Source organism: Pygoscelis adeliae, unplaced genomic scaffold (assembly GCF_000699105.1).
Source record: "Pygoscelis adeliae isolate BGI_AS28 unplaced genomic scaffold, ASM69910v1 Scaffold45, whole genome shotgun sequence".
In the NCBI taxonomy this organism is placed as follows: Eukaryota; Metazoa; Chordata; class Aves; order Sphenisciformes; family Spheniscidae; genus Pygoscelis; species Pygoscelis adeliae.
In genome coordinates this window covers 8515262-8531478 of record NW_008825114.1, presented here as the reverse complement: position 1 = coordinate 8531478, position 16217 = coordinate 8515262, and the positions used below count along the sequence as shown (strand labels likewise).

The following is a 16217-nucleotide window of genomic DNA, read 5'->3' as shown; positions in this document are numbered from 1 at the left end:
GATCTTCCTTATGGTTTGAAAGGTAGGTTTTTTTTTTTGTTTAGACACTGATTTCTGCCATAAAGGTAAACTACAAGCACAAATTTAACTTGTGCCCAATTTTAAAATAACTCCAAGTTCAGTGTCAAAAGGTTAAAACATCTGTTCAGGCAGAATTGCATTCAGACTGAGGGACTGTTTAGATGCTCTAGTTTAGGCCATTTTCCTGCCTCCAGTATGTCTTGGCACACTGACTTCAGCTCACATATGCTGTGCATAACTCTGTTGCTGCAAAGAAACCCTGCGCCTTTGTAGCTCTTTTGGCATGTCCTGTTTTTGCATATGCTCTATGCCTGTAAATTCACTTATTAAGCATTTAAACTAGGGATTCTTGAAAATCAATATTCTTTAAATATAGAGTAGAAAAAATTAACAAACTAAACAAGGAAATATATTAGTTTATATTTTCATTCTTGCTGTGACGGAAGGAAAGTTTAATATGGTTCACTTCTCTAGAATAATTTATATAAAGCAGTACATTGGTTAGACATGCATCCAGTGGAGGTGAAGGCTGAATATGGCTCTTACAACTGAGGGGACACCTGAGTTGAATACATACAGTAAAGGGAGAAAAAATTCCACATCTGTGGTATTGTGTCCCAAAATTTTGGTAGCTCAGTTGCTGTTTTTCCTCAGTAAGGTGGCGACGACATTTTCTGAAGAAAATCAGCAAGGTTTTACACCTTTATGCTGCAATGTTTCTGGCATATCCAGTAAGACTTCTGTTTTCAGGCCATATATATAACTTGCCTTTACTCTGTTCTTTAACTAGGCAGAAATGATACTGCACTGATCATGCTGCACTTCCCAGGGGGCTGAAGGTTCTCAGCTAGGTGTCACAAAAATGATAACAAATCAGACACACAGGAAAAGGCATAGAGAAAGGCTAACTCTGATGCAAGCAAAACTTACTTATTGCTTCTCAGAAAAGAAAGTATGTAGAAGAAATGCAGCACACAAGACAGATGATAATCATGAAGCCAGTGTGACTCCTGTGAGAAGAATGTTTTTCTGTTTTGGTAGCAGTTTAAACCTTTCTTTGGAAATCTTTTTGCAAAACATACTTTTATTTTGCAAATAACTGTCTGAATTACAGTCTGCGTGCTCTGTAATTTACTGCTCTCTTCCATGGCTTCTATGGCATCACCAGCTCCTCCCTTTTTCTCCTCCCCTAAAATTTAGGAGCAGAAGAGTGTTTGAAAGTTTTTCAGTCTAGCCTCAATCAGTTGCAGAAGCTCTGAAGGAACTGGCTGTATGTATCAAGGTACAAGCTATTTCCAGCAATGCAACAAGTCAATATGCCTTCTTACTCAAATCCTGAAAAGGAATTATTTCCTAAGAGAGTCTACCTCCATAAAAGAAGCAGAACCGAATCAGGATTGACACATTTTAACTCTTTAAAAATTAATAATCATAGTTTGCAAAGAGAATACAGACTGTACTTAAAATACTGAATTTCTTCAGAGATTAGACTGGGTAAGACTAAGCTGTTCCTGTAAAAAATTGTGTATATATGCATAATCTATTAATATTTCTACAATAATTTGACTTTAATAACTTGTTTCTCTCTGGATAAACTATTGATCATAGTTCTTCAATGCTATATAATTATATAATTTTACTTGCTGCATGATATACTAATTAAGAAATATTTATACAAAAATTATTCATTCAGTTAGAAAAATGGAGGTTTGAGGAACTTGTGTTTGTTTTATGTTTATTAAAACTTAAGTTTGTAATGGCATGTTATTTAAGAAGTTTCATGGTTTTCTTACTGAACTGTCATATAACAATAGCAAAAAACTATACATCTAGCATATGTTGCATATGTTTTTGATAAGCAAGATAATATGATGGTAATGAATAGCAATTTCAGCAGCACTGAGAGGAATAATAATGCATTTAACTTTAAAAAAAGAAAGATCAAAGAATATGTATATCTTTTGCGGGTTAATTTTCTATGAGAACAGACGTGCTTCTGATGTGCATTTGAGAGTTATACAGTGGAAAAAGATTCAAGAAAATTGTTCATTATTTAATGAATATTGTGTCTCACCAGCAACATCTTTAGATGTGAGGGCAGCTGAAGATTCTTACAAATGTTTTATTGACTGAGAATCTCTTTTTCTTTGTGGTGCCTGTATAATCCTTCAGTTTTTCACCTAATAAAAATGAAAGAAGCAGGTAGTATCTGCAAGTCCAGCTATTACTTGAAATGTGCAGTGTACCTATATTTAATGGAAGCTTCTGCTAGATTTCCTCTTCCAAAAACATAAAGTTTATATTCTCATGCAAAACCGTCCTTCCTTTATAACAGCTCTTTTCCCTGCCCCCTCCCCCCCCCGCCCCCCGTAGTCTAAAATAACAAAAAAAATCATAAAAGGAGCTAGGTTTTTATTTAAGGCTGAATGAAGGAGGTAGATTATATTGTTAGCTTCACAGCAATACAGAAAGTAAAGGGGACTTCAAGGGCTTCATGCAGTGCATAAGACACCCTCTTAATGCAGGACGAGTTTTATCAAGTATAAGCAGAATGATAATACTGGCAATAGTTAGGTTTTTCTTTTACTTCTCATAGAAGTATGTGTGCTTCTTAGTTGGTTTGTGTGTGCCATGGGACACACTGTGTTGAACATTTTTTTTATTTCAGAATCGACATATGCAGAAATATTCACAGCACTGCTGAGCAGTTATGAGATGATAGGGCTGCCTGGATTTGCAGGTGTCTGTTGCTATACAGTGTAAGAAGACAGGTAAGAAAAGGATGAAGAGGCCTCTGGGTCCAACCCCTTGGCTGATTACTGGAAACTTGCTGCAACTTGGAGAAGATCCTCATATAATATTAACAAAATCAAGAGAGAAATATGGAGATATGTTTCAAACAAACGTGGGATCCGTGCCAGTGGTAGTTCTGCATGGCTTTGACACATTTAAGCAGGCTTTAGAAATACAAGGAGAAAGCTCTGTTGGCAGATCAGATCTTTATAGTTTTTCTTTGACTGAAAATGAGGGATGCATGACTTTCAATAAAAAATATAGAGAAGGATGGAATGTCCACAAGGAGATTGCAAAAAATGCCCTGAGAAAGCTGTCATTGAAAGCAGACAAAAACCTCACATGCTTTGTCTGCTACAAGAACAGATACACTTAGAAGTTTCAGAGATTGTGAGAGCATTTAGGGACCTCTCAGACACAGCGGGTAGCTTTGATCTTGCTAGCTTCCTCACCAGATGTTTAGCAAGTGTCATCTGTAGCCTGTGCTTTGGAAAAAGGTGCAACCAAAATGACAGGGAGTTCCTCACAGTTCTTCATTAACCATAACGTCATGCAGATCTTCAGCTGTAGCAATGCTGCAGATCTTTTCCCTGCTTTTCATCATCCTCCTGACAATAAACTGAGATGTGTCTTCACTTGTGTTCAAAACAAGGAAAGGTTTCATGAATAAAAATGTTCAGGAACACTATATCTCCTATGATCAGGTGAGAAGGTTTGTTGTTCTTAATTCTTCAAGGACCCCTTGATTTGAAATAACAAAAATTACAATTTCTCACTTTTTTTTGTCCTTCAATTTATCAAGGAGTTATAGGGTTAGTGTACTGAGAAATTTATTGTCTCCTATTTAAAGTACATTTTTTGTATCTCCTTCCTATGTTAAAATCTGAAAAATAAACAAATAATCCACATATTGCTTTGTAGAACTGCATTAGAGGTATTACTGATACTCTGACTGCACTATGTGAATGCCAAAAAAGTCAAAGTGGTGAAGCTGTGTTGACAAATAAGCAGATTGTTTCCGCTGTCAGTGACATATTTGGGGCAGGTATGCTTATATTTCAGAAAGGTATGGTTTTCCTTACTACTTTGTGAGTTATTGGGGTCTTCAATTTCTTCCCCTATTCTTCCTGCTCTCATTATTAGAAAGCATGAGAAAGCATAGTGGGAGCACTTTAATGTTTTAGCATGTTCCAGTATCCTTAAATAGAGAACAAATGTCAAACAGAAAAAGGGCAAGAAGTTGTGATAATATATCCTAACAAGAACTATCCTACAGCTAGCAGTGATGACAATTAATTCTTTTAAATACTTCCTTACTTTTAAAAATAAGTCAAAAGTCATTTTAAGTATTTAGGTGAAAAAGGCAGAAAAAACAGCAAATGTGTTGAGGGAATAACAATCTTGGGACTATGGAGAGATCATAAAACAAAAAAAGGTTTCAAGTGAAGAAAAGCTGTCCTTCTAAGGACATTGATATTTTTATCGTCAATGTTTAAAAGTCTGCTTAATCAGCAACTTTCTTTTCCAAAACCCAAATATCTTCTAATTTTATCTTTTTGTAAGGCTGTGTACTTGCTGAAGTATCTCCAAAGCCGCAAGTGTGTACCTTTTCAATATATGGAATGCATCTTTTCTCTTATTAAGAAAGCAATATTCACCTTAAGAAAATTCAGAGGAATATACAATATCAAATCTAAAATTCTCCCTTCTTTGTCCACTAGTTTGTGCAACATGCAGTATAATAGCCACAGTGGCAAAAATTAACGTTTTATCTGCAGGCTGGAAGAAGCGTGTAGTTCTGAATATTTGGGTCTGATTATACAGCTCAGAAAAGATGTTTAGATTTGGGCTAAACAGAGCTTTATTAACCCTGCTGACACAAAACAAGGTAACAGTAACACAGATTCTGTTCCTGGAGTTTGTAGACATTTTCCTGCAAAGTAGTGCTTACTAATTTCAGAATGCTCAAATTTTCAGTATTACTGTGCACAGAGAGAAAGCAAAAGGCACACTGGGCAACAGGGGATATCTGGAACCACAGAGAGATGTATGGTTCTGAGCTAGAAGAAATAACACTACAGAACAAAAAAGAATATGTTTCATAAAAAAATGGATCTGGATTATTTTTTAACTTAATTTACCCCACATTAATTTAGCTCTTGTTTTAGATCTCAGCAGGTACAACTTTTATGAAAGTATACATTAGGATCCAAAACCAATCCTTTCTTGAAGTTCAAAGTCTATAGGGTCACTATTCAGTCTGGACCCATTTATGCACAGAATGTGGGCAAGAAGCCCTGTATAGTATACAACGCATGGAATGCACTAACCCACTTACAGTCCTACTAATGGCATATGCTTGTAGCTCCCACTCACAGCAATGAGAATTTCAGCTTAATTTTAGAACAGAACACATGCAATCTGAAAATCACACATAATTGGAATTCTTTTGAAAAGCTGACAGAAGGGTTGATTGGGTTCTTGCATCCCTATTACCCTGTTAGATCTCAAAACTCCTGAGTTTACTATCCAATAACTGTCATATTCAGTCAAAATTAAATATATTCTAGGAGACATTAATTCACTGTTCGGTTGACATGTGGAAAGGGAAAGATTCAAGCACCACTTAGGAGGTCTGGATCCTTCTTACATTGTTATCAATGGCATAATTCCCATCTATACTAATGAGAGTGCAATTGCTCATGCTAATGGTTGTTTCTGTGAGATTTTCTCTTAATTTGCAGCTCAAGAAAGTTCAGGGAGGGCAGAGGGGATTGTGAATTTGCATTACCTTAACATTAAAGATTTAATCCAACACTATTCTGCATCTGATTTTAACTTATCTCCATTTAAAAGAGAATTATCTTCAATGGAAATTGTGAATTTAAAGACTTATAATCTGTTGTGTGATTCAGTTTTTGAAAGAGATGATAAAGTAGAAGACAATTAAATTATGGCAATCCATACAAAATGCCTGGCAAAATTTGCCATGAAAATGGACTGCAGTGTTACAGTGTTTTATTATTAACAACTGCTTTTTTAAAGATTGTGTGCAGTTTGACTCTTTAGTAAGTTAGTAATATTATGTGTCATGGTATCGGTATCTTAGGATGTAAAGAAATGGTGAAATAAAAATGTTGAGCCCATTTTAGTGCTAATTAATGGAAACTGCAGAAGTCTATTGTAATAGCAGTATAGTTCATTCCCGAACATCTGATATGAGCTTTGTTTTAATCTTTTCTTGACTTCTCAATATATTTCTCATTACTAATTCATGAAATTGCGATGATTGCAAAATGTAAAGAAGATATTACAGTTCCTTTTAGTATTATACAGAAAGATAAATTTAATAAATTTAGTTACTATAGTCTTACCATCATATTTTTTAAAATATCAGCTGCCAGTTTTTCATATAATGTCAATGTCTATTTTTAAACAAAAGAACAACTCTTGCAATCACAATACAAGATCAAGTATGATTTTACATCACAAGGAATATTAAAAATAGCATCTTCATTAATTTATATTATCATAAATCAAACATAATTACTTTCAATTGGTCTCTCTATACTATAAAATATGTTTAAAAAATAAACAAACTTCCCTCTTAACATATACCCTATTGCACTGTTTCTACGTACTACATTATTTATTATAGCCATTAAAATGACATTTTAAAGCAAAAAAAACCCACTTGAAACTATTGTTTAAGAACTAATTCCATAACTTGTTTTCATAGAGATAGTTTGTTGTCTTTCACTGAAAGATGATGCTTAATGCCATTTTAATTAATCATCAAAATCATAATATGCTTATATCCAATGTGTCATATAAAGTGCTTATATGAGTTCTTCTGTCTTCCTGCAAAATGATTAATTCAGCCAAATTATTTGCATGTAAGACATACAAACAGGTTTTGCATGCAAGTAATTTCTTAATTTTTCTTTTGACTTTATTGAAATGCTACCAACTGCTCCACTGTGTTGTTAATCATTAGAATTGCAAGTGTAATTTTAATGCAGGTGCAATATAGGAACCCATATCAAAGCCCCACTGTACGAGATACTTTTCAGATACGTAGAACATTGTATCCCCTGTCAAGACTGTGCTTTCAATCTAAAAAGCTACCTACAGGTTAAATATCAAAGTTACTTATTTTATTTTTATCGACAAATTCAAATTTGGAGTAGTAAAGTTAGAACATAAAATAGTTTAAAAGGAGAAACTTCTCTTCTTCCTCTCTCTTCCTCTCTCTTCCTCTTCCTCCTCCTCTTCCTTGTCCTCGTCCTCCTCCTCTTCCTCCATATTTGCATTACACAGCTAATATAAATGTCTATAACATTTTAAATATTTTTATTTTTCCGTACATGTGTTGGTCCTTGTTTACACTCACGAAACTGATTTCTGTCTCGTTAGGCCAAAGGCAAGCACTATAGAAATTAAATCTTTTTTACAGAATAATTGTAATGACACATCTAAGGTAATATATAATGCTTAATTTTATAGGCTTTGATACAACTACAACTGGATTATTCTGGTGTTTAATCTAATTTTATTTCCCAAAACCCAGAAAACTATACAGCAGGAAATTGGTAAATGGGCTGAAAATTTGCCTATATAAAAATGTTTTACACACAGATGACATGATCTGTTTAATTTGAGAACTTCACTTGGATCTAAGATTCAAATATGGAGCAAAACAGTCCTTCTGAAGCATGCACCTCATTTTTCTTACAGTCAATGGAGAAAAGTTGGCAGTTTTAAAAGACTCCAGAGGGAGAGTAAGTCCACCTAAGTGAGCTTTTGTGTCTGTGTGGATCCCACCTACAGTTACAAAAATCTGATTCCCTTTTTTTTGTATTCACTCTCTAGGTAGATATAAAGAGAATAGTCAGCATGAATAAGGGAGTTAGGCTATGGTCCAGTATTCCAGCTGGTCCAGAATAAAGAATCCAATCCATTCCCACACCCATCTCCAAATCCCTTCTCTTCTGGCCACAGACAAATTGGAATTGTAAAGTGGAATGTATGTTTAGTCTTATTTCTGTATAGTTTAAATGAAACTGTACATTTTAAAACTGGACACTTAGTGTCAAAGGTATAAACCATCACAGTACAGACTTCGTAGCCAAAGAAACATTCAGATTTTTGTGGTGTTCTTTCATTTTTCATATACTCTGAATTTTAGACAGGGAAAGATTACATTTCTTGAGGCAGCTTCTGTGCTACAATTCTGCACTAGTTGTGCCAGATGTTTTCTAGCTGTAGTGCATACGTTGTATGAACACATTTATGTCTCTTTCAGTAGCATTAATCTTTACTTCTGCACATCCAGATGAAAACATCAGGCGGAGGCAGCTACTCAGATTTGAAGACAGGTCTTCAATGCCTTACAGGGAAACTTCCATTTATGAAGTGCTTGGGTGTTCATCATATGTGACTTTCACCGTTCTTCATTCATAAGTGATAATACAAAGTTTTCAAATCTTAATGTAAAGAAAATGGGAATTCTTGAAGATATAGCACATTCAGACTTAATAAGGGCATGTGTTTAGAAGCTGAAGACAGGTTTTTCTACATTCCTGGTTATGAGACTAATTTCAGTAGTGCAGGACTCTGATCACTCATTTTTTCTTGTGTTTGTATCCTACATATTTCCTTTAGTTGCAACTATGCTTTATAAAGTAGATTTTTATATTGTTTAAGAAGGCACAATAATAGTAGTCTATATTCCAAATGAACTTAAGGAAAAGAAAATCACTCTTGAGTTATCATTTGTCTCTGTAAGCAAACTACACTGTGCAATTTGACATACCAGTTACTTTAGTATTCTGAAAATGCTCAAGCATGAAGAGGAAGAGAAGAAATAACAAAATGAACTCTATTGAAAATTATTTTTATTTATTTTGAAATTAAACTCCTATAATTTAAAAAATGGAGAGGAATTCAACTACATTTCCATTGCAAATTTCATTTACCAATAACAACACTTCACCTACCAAGGACATGTATAATGGTAGACTGAGGTGAACATGAATGCTTCATTCCATTATTTCCTTTTTTCCTCAGTACTACCAAAGACACTATACTAGGCAGATATTTTTTTCCCAGAGGCACCTGTGTTTTCATCAATCAGTCAACCAGGAATATAAGCTGGATTTTACTGGATGTTGTATTTTGTCATTATAGGCTGTATTGAATATTCAGAACTTCTGCTTTTCCATTGTAGTGGTACTGTTCATCTTCTTAGACAAAAGTGAACAAATAATAGCTCTACTACTGTAGGCATATATTCTATGAATATAATTTGCAATGAATCTAAAATAAAATCATAGTGATGTACCCTTAAGAATTATAAGACTGGCAAATCATGTCCAGTTGGCACCCCTCCTCAAAATCTCAGTATCAGATATGCCACAGTTATTTTTGCCTACCTGCCTCTGCTGGGGTACATGGAAGCTTTCCTATGTTAAAAGAATGAAACTAGCGAAATTTCACTTTCTGCCTCTTTGGAAAAAAAAATGTATTAAGATAAAAGCAAGTGCTTCATCATCTAGATTCACCCATCATTCACAGCTCCTATTTTAGTTATGAAGCCTGGATTTTCTTAGAAGCCATGTTGAAGGAAAAAATTGTTCAGGGATTAATTTAGGCTTCACTGTAGTATACCTATGTTCTAAAAGTGTAAAGTACTTTCTAGAGAGTAAAACTTTTTTTTTTCCTGAACTAGCAGACTGGTATTAGATCCTATCATAGGATTAGAAAATTAGACAGGCAAACACCAAGCCTTATTATGTTTATTTTTAGAACATTATGGATGAACCCAGGCCTATTTAACCCTGGAAGATTTGTCCATGACAACTGTCCAATAAACAAGTACTTAGCTGAAAAAGTAATGATCTTTGGACTTGGCAAAAAAAGATGATTTGGATACAGCTTTGCTCATGTTAAAATCTTCATCTTAACAATGTTGCTACATCAACTGAATATCAACAGTTCACAAGGCCAGAATTTAGGTGTCTCCCCAAATTTTGTACTAGCAATGAAACCTGAGCAGTTTAAAATTTCAGTCTCACTGAGAACATAAATGTCAGTATATTTTGGCCTATTTTTTTACACAGACACATGCATTTTTTGAAATCTATGACTCTGTGAGAAACAAAAGACTTTTAACCTTTGTATCAAATGACCTTTGTTTTGTTGCACTTCTAGTTTGGTTTTATAATTTAAGGACAATTTGATAAATATAGCATCATAGAGGATGCTGTATTTTGTCCTGACATTTTTCTGGTTTACTTTTACACAGTGCATAGGAGCTCACTTTCTGCAGCATAAATTGCAGTCCATAAACAGAAAAGTAAAAATAATCTGAATTCTAAATTTAGTTTTTAAATGATCGCACAAAAGATTGTCAAGCCTTCTTTTTAGAACTTACCTGTGGCCTGTCCATGGCCTTTGGTAAAATAAGATCATCTAAACTGAAGAAAAATGGGGAACAAAATACATATCCTGCATATGATGCTGTGGATGTGGTCAAATGGTTATGCATTACTTTATTAGTATGTAAGTACCACAGGATACAGCAAAAAAAGAGCTTCATTTGATGAAGCTGTGTATCTAGAGGAGGCAATCAAAGATACTTAAAAGGACAGAGATAGTAAAAGTCAGCAAAAAATGCAATTCTCAGAAAACAGGCTACTTGTTTTTTTCTGAAGAAACATTACATCATCATTCCTATGGCTAAGTAAATATGTTCATGGTCTGTCATTTGTGCATTGTTTCATTTAGGTAGGAGAATAACAGCTGAAGTATAAATCATTTCCTTTGTATACTGACAGATGAACTGAATATGTTACTATTCATACTGTCTAACAAATTATTTCAATAATAGATTTCAAATCCATAAAACAACTTCAGTTTTTCATTATTAGCAGATATGTATGACATTTCAGAGTATCCCCTGTAAAAAATGGGTAAGAATAGTGCACTTTGCACTCACTATATGGGTATGCTTAATAATATGTTTTGCAAAGGTTAAATATGGTTATTTCACTTGCATAAAATTTCAGCATTTGAGTCTAAATGTGAGGTGAGTAACTGATATTGCATCTTCTGGTTTACAAGAGAACAACGATGTACCCAGTAACATGGTAATCCCACTAAAGTTTTTAAAGATATCATTCAAAATTTTTCTCTTTCTTTGCCCCCAATCTTTTTGTCAGCATAAAAAGAATTCATTGTGCTGTCTCATAAATAACAAAAATGCTTGTAAGGGATTTTTTTCCCCTTCTCCTGAGAATAGTTTCTCATGATCATACCTTTCACAAAGCAGCAGTATTTAGGGAAACACAACAGTTGTCCTGTCTCAACATTAGTTAAAAGGAACTGTATTCATCCCCCTAGCCTCCTACAAATGTTGGGTGCGAACAGTGAACCAAATCCACCACAAGCTCTGCAATAAAAAGGACTTGTCACAGCAAGAGGCCCCTAATTTCTCTGGCATTGCCAGAACATTATAGAACTGACGTATGCTATCTCTTGAAGCACCCAAGCAAGCAGTTTCACAAAGAATGCTCTGTTTGTCATGTGGGGGACTTGTTTGCCTTGCAGAGCATGTCATTAATGTCCTTACATGTTTATGGGACCAGATAACGGATTTAATTGCTGATTGCCTCTAGGCAACTTCAAATTATCGGGTTAAGTTTTGTGTGTTTCAACGAATTAAAGATGATTCCTAGTGTCAAAGCTGTAGATGTGGCTTTTGCCAAAGGGATACTGAAATGGAGGAACAAAGGAATAAAATGGCTGGTGGAAATGAAATGGAGTCAACAGTAGGAACTTGGTAAGCAAGGAGAAGGCAAAGAGCTGAGACAAATAATGAGATTGAGGCAGAGGAGGTAATGGTAGGAGCAGAGGGCTCCAATGGGCTCAGTTTGCACTCATTGCACAGGTGAAGGCTGGGAGGACGCACTTCTGATACTGCCCTTGAACATACCAAAAAAATTACCACAAGTGCAAGCGTATACTAAACTCTTGGGAAGCAGTAATCCTGCCTGCCCTGAAGCCACAGATACCTCTGAGACTGCCCAATCGCCTGGACGTTGTGTTCGCTTGGGGGTGGAGGTCATACTCCAGCCTCAGCCCATGGCCACACTGTCCATGCCTCCGTCACACTCTGCCGCTAGCAGAGAGGGAGCCGGCACGGGCAAACCTGAGTTCTGCCCCAAACACGGTGGGGATGCCACTGGCCACGCTGTTTGTTAAGTCTGAGCCTGATGCCGGGGGTGCTGTAGAAACAGCTGGAGCCTGCGCCATCAGCACCATCACTGCTCGTGGGCGCAAAGCAAGGCAAAAATTCCTGCTCGCTTCAGGATTATATTTGTGATAAAGAAAATACAACAAATGCAGCATTTGGACAAAATAATCTGTCTGATATTAACTTTCAGTTATGCTCCTGCATCTACAGCTACCATTATGAGAGTAGATAAAGAAGTAGTAGCACATGCACATTGCCTTATACGACACTACTGAGAAACATAGCATTCTTTTTGCTGTGACTTGGATTTGATGGGAGGCAATAGTTTTGGCTGTGCTGAATGAAACACGGGGGCTAGTTTCTCATTTAAGAGCAATTTGGGGTTTCAATATTTATTTCATATCATAACTGAGTAACAATTTAATATTTTATCTCTTTTTCTACCCTAAAAATATGTACTTACTAGTGTATTCAGCTTAGAATATCCCACAAGGATCAGGAAAGGTCTAGCACAGAAACAAAAAGTTTTCATGTGAGCAGAAATAAAGAAGACTAGGACTAGGCTATGCAGAGGATGTTTTAGTAAGAAAAACTAGCACTGCTGTTATTCTTTCTTATGATGTGGAATTTGTGTCATATGACTAAATGAAAGAAAATACATCTAAATAATTTTGAAATGTTTTTCTTAACCTGATTAGTTAATTTATATTAAAAAAAGTACCAAATTAACAAGTTCACTACAAGAAAAAAAAAAAAAGGAAATATCAGTTACCAGAATAGTACTGTTCATTACTGACAGAAGGATATAATTATATAAAATGTAGTAAGGAACATATTTCAGAGAATTAGCCAATGAAGTAAAAATCACCATTACTGGACACAGATGAAAAAAAAAATATTTATGACATTTAAAAAAAAAGTGGAGAAATGAAAAAAAGAGGGGGGAAAAAGCAAAGTAAAATGATGAAAAAGAGAAAAAAAAGTAGGTACTGCAAAGTGGAGAAATATTTTCTGCCAGACTCTGAATATAACATTCCCCCAGGGATGCCAGTTTCAGTAGCAGCTGAAACTGCTTTTCTTTAACTCAGATTTACTTAAGTGCAGGAAAGATGAAAGCTTTAGAGTTTCCTCTAAAGAGTTAAATTTTAGAATGAATGCTCTGAGGGCTTTCTTTGTCATTGACATTTCTGTTCAGAGCTGATCTATGCCATTTCCAAGAGTTGCACACCCACCACACAGCACTTTGCTGTGCAAACAGGGGAGCCAGTGTCACTTGCCTGTTCACAACTTTATTTCTTCTGACTATTCATAGGTGAAAAGAACAGCCCTGCCAATTCTCACTGCAGAATTGGCTCCTCTCATTCAATGACGTCCTTAAAAAATGTGGACTCAAGTTCATGAGTTAAAATTGCACCACTTCTTCCTTTCCTTTCTCACTTGTAGAATTGCTTCCTCTCATTCAATGGCGGCCTTAAAAAATATGGACTCAAGGTCATGAGTTAAAATTGCACCACTTCTTCCTTTCCTTTCTCACTTGTATTACTCTGTCATATTCTGTATAGCTGAGGTATATGGAAAATGTCTTGTGTGTGGAAAATACAGTCTTGTATGGAAAACATTGAGGACCATACCCTAAGGTTAACCATTCCACCTTTTCTGGTTTCATTTTCACATTAACAATATTAATTACACATTGCCCCACTTTTCCTTGCTCTTAGAGTGTATTAGAGGGTTTACGTTAACTGACTGCTACTGTTAGTTTGCTTTCTAATTCTCTAACATAGTTGTGGCCTTCAAGTAACCAAAAAAAAGTAAAATGTGACCTATCTTATTGCCAAATAAATTAGACATCAACAGTAAATTTCCATTTAGAGGCTATCTTCTCTAGGAAGAGGGAAGCTACTCTTATTTGTTTCAGGTGATGTCTATGACATTAATTTTTGTTTCTAGATTATGAACAAGGTGGCATTACCCCTGGACTGTCTAATTGTTGAAAAGGTGAAAGACTTTCATGTGAACTGCAAGCCAAAAGCTGGAGGACAGAATGAGAGGAAGCCAGGACTGAAGAGGAGGTCCCATGTCTTTTCTTGCACCAGGGTCAGACCAAGTAGGGCCAGATCTGAGGGAAACCTGTTTCGATAAAAAACATCCAAGTGAAAGCACATGTTTCCACTAATGGTGATGACCATTTCAGTTGAGGTGATTTTTAGTTTAGGTACAGTGAGATACATTTCTCTGGGAGATGAACAGTTCTGCCACCAGGCAAAGGCATGTTTTCTGTGGAACATGAGAAGGGATGAAAGGTCTGTCAGAAATTTGCCTTTAATGTTTTAAAAATCATAAATGAAAGCCTTCACTGTCTGGAAAACCTGCATCTGAATTTTAGCAGGCAAATATCATAGGCTTTTTCAGCTAGATGCAATGTGATAACACTGATATTACTACTCATGTCATAGATAATCCTTTTTCCCTCTTTTCTTTAGCAAAAGGTGTGAGCACAGTGAAAAGGAGACTTTATCCAGCATAAGATTGAAAAAAACAACCCTCTCTAAATGAAAACTCACCTCCCCTATATATTCTGTCAATTCAGCTGACTTTGCATCATGCTGCCACTATCTTGCATTCCTATGGTGAAGCCTCTCCTTTTTTTATTATTATTATGATACCTTTTCCATCACACTATATGTGGAATAACATTAAAACACATAAGAAAAGATGAAACTCCAAAACTATATACCTGACACAATGAATAGTCAGCTGTAAAATTAGGACTGGATTAGAAGTAGAATCTTAATGTTTCCTTTCATGCAAAATATTCTTTTATGTTCATGTACTATGCTTCAAATGAGCATAGTAGAAAAGAATTTGTCTGATGAGATTGAGATTTTGATGTTAGCTAAAAGTTAATGCAGTGGCAGATCTCACATGAGGGAGAAAGCACCTGAGACTGAGAAGGGTTAATGTGAGAGCTTCAGATACCTAAAAAACATGACAGAATTGAGAACTGCACACAGGAGCACTGCTTTTATCTTACATATAAGCTGCCTTATGCTGAAAAAAGTCACCTGCAAAGCATCTCTGTGTTGTAGTGATACAAAGTACATCAAATTTCTGCTGTAACAGTGATATAAAAAAAGATATATAAAGTAATACCAGAGTTCTATCACTGTCTACTATAATCAGAAAGCCATTGCCAAGGTGGACAAGCTAACCATCCTAGGAATTGATGTGTTTCAAGTTGTGTGTCCTGGAGAGCTAAGGAGCAGCCCCTGAACACACACTAGATCAGAAATGCTGTGCCTTTCAGGTTAGAACAGGGCAGAAAGACGCTGGTGAGATACAAACTTAATGTTTCATTTCTTTCAGCTTTTTTTTCCTAGTCAGAGAGCTAAATTACAAATGCTATGCTATGGTAATGAAGCTCATAGGTTCTTTGTATGCAACTAGTTAATAAATCATGTAACCAAAAAGTGAATTTGACGATTACCTGTATAAGTTAATTACAGACTTGTAATCAATGCAACACTGTTTTGATACTGACATGTTCTTCTGCTTACTCCTTGCAGAATCAGTAATGATCAGTACAGTTTTGCTCCCAGATCTCCTACCCATATCTTGTCTTTTAGTTACACCTCTTCTTACTTCCACACTGGCAAACAAGAGATGCACACATTGGAAATGCACAGGTTTAGCCTTCATGACTTTCAAACTAGAAATTTTCAAAGGCATGAAAAACCCAGTCAGGTCCATTTTATTCTATGAAAATTCAAAAGGTAAACTCCTAGCATCCGTTTGTGTTTCTGCAAATCTGCCCTGAATTAGAAAGGTCAGGTTCCTTCCTAAACAAGGAAAGAACATTTTTCTCAGGAAATCTGCTAAAGTAAATCTGGAAAAATTGTGTGTGGCTGCTTCTCATTTTAAACAAGTAGTTTGTAGCTTTGTATCACAAAATCTGCATGAAACAACCTATTGAACAAATGTTCAAGCAGATTAAATTGCCTATGCCTTTACGTTTCAGCTGTGATGAAATGGCAGAACCATTTTGTTTCTGTTAGTGAAAAGCATTGCAGAAGATGGTTGAGAGAGATGCTTAGTTCTGATTTGTGATATAATGCTGTACACATCTGACACTACTCAGGAATCAATG

At 35.6% G+C, this 16217-nt stretch overlaps 1 protein-coding gene across 1 annotated transcript; it reads left to right on the top strand.

Moving 5' to 3' along the window:
- The first annotated feature begins 2803 nt into the window (after positions 1 to 2803).
- Positions 2804 to 9901, top strand: LOC103920435 (cytochrome P450 1A2-like). Its single transcript, XM_009328176.1, is given in 3 exon segments — positions 2804 to 3004; positions 3736 to 3859; positions 9642 to 9901. Coding segments are annotated over 3 exon segments (585 nt in total).
- Positions 9902 to 16217: the final 6316 nt, after the last annotated feature.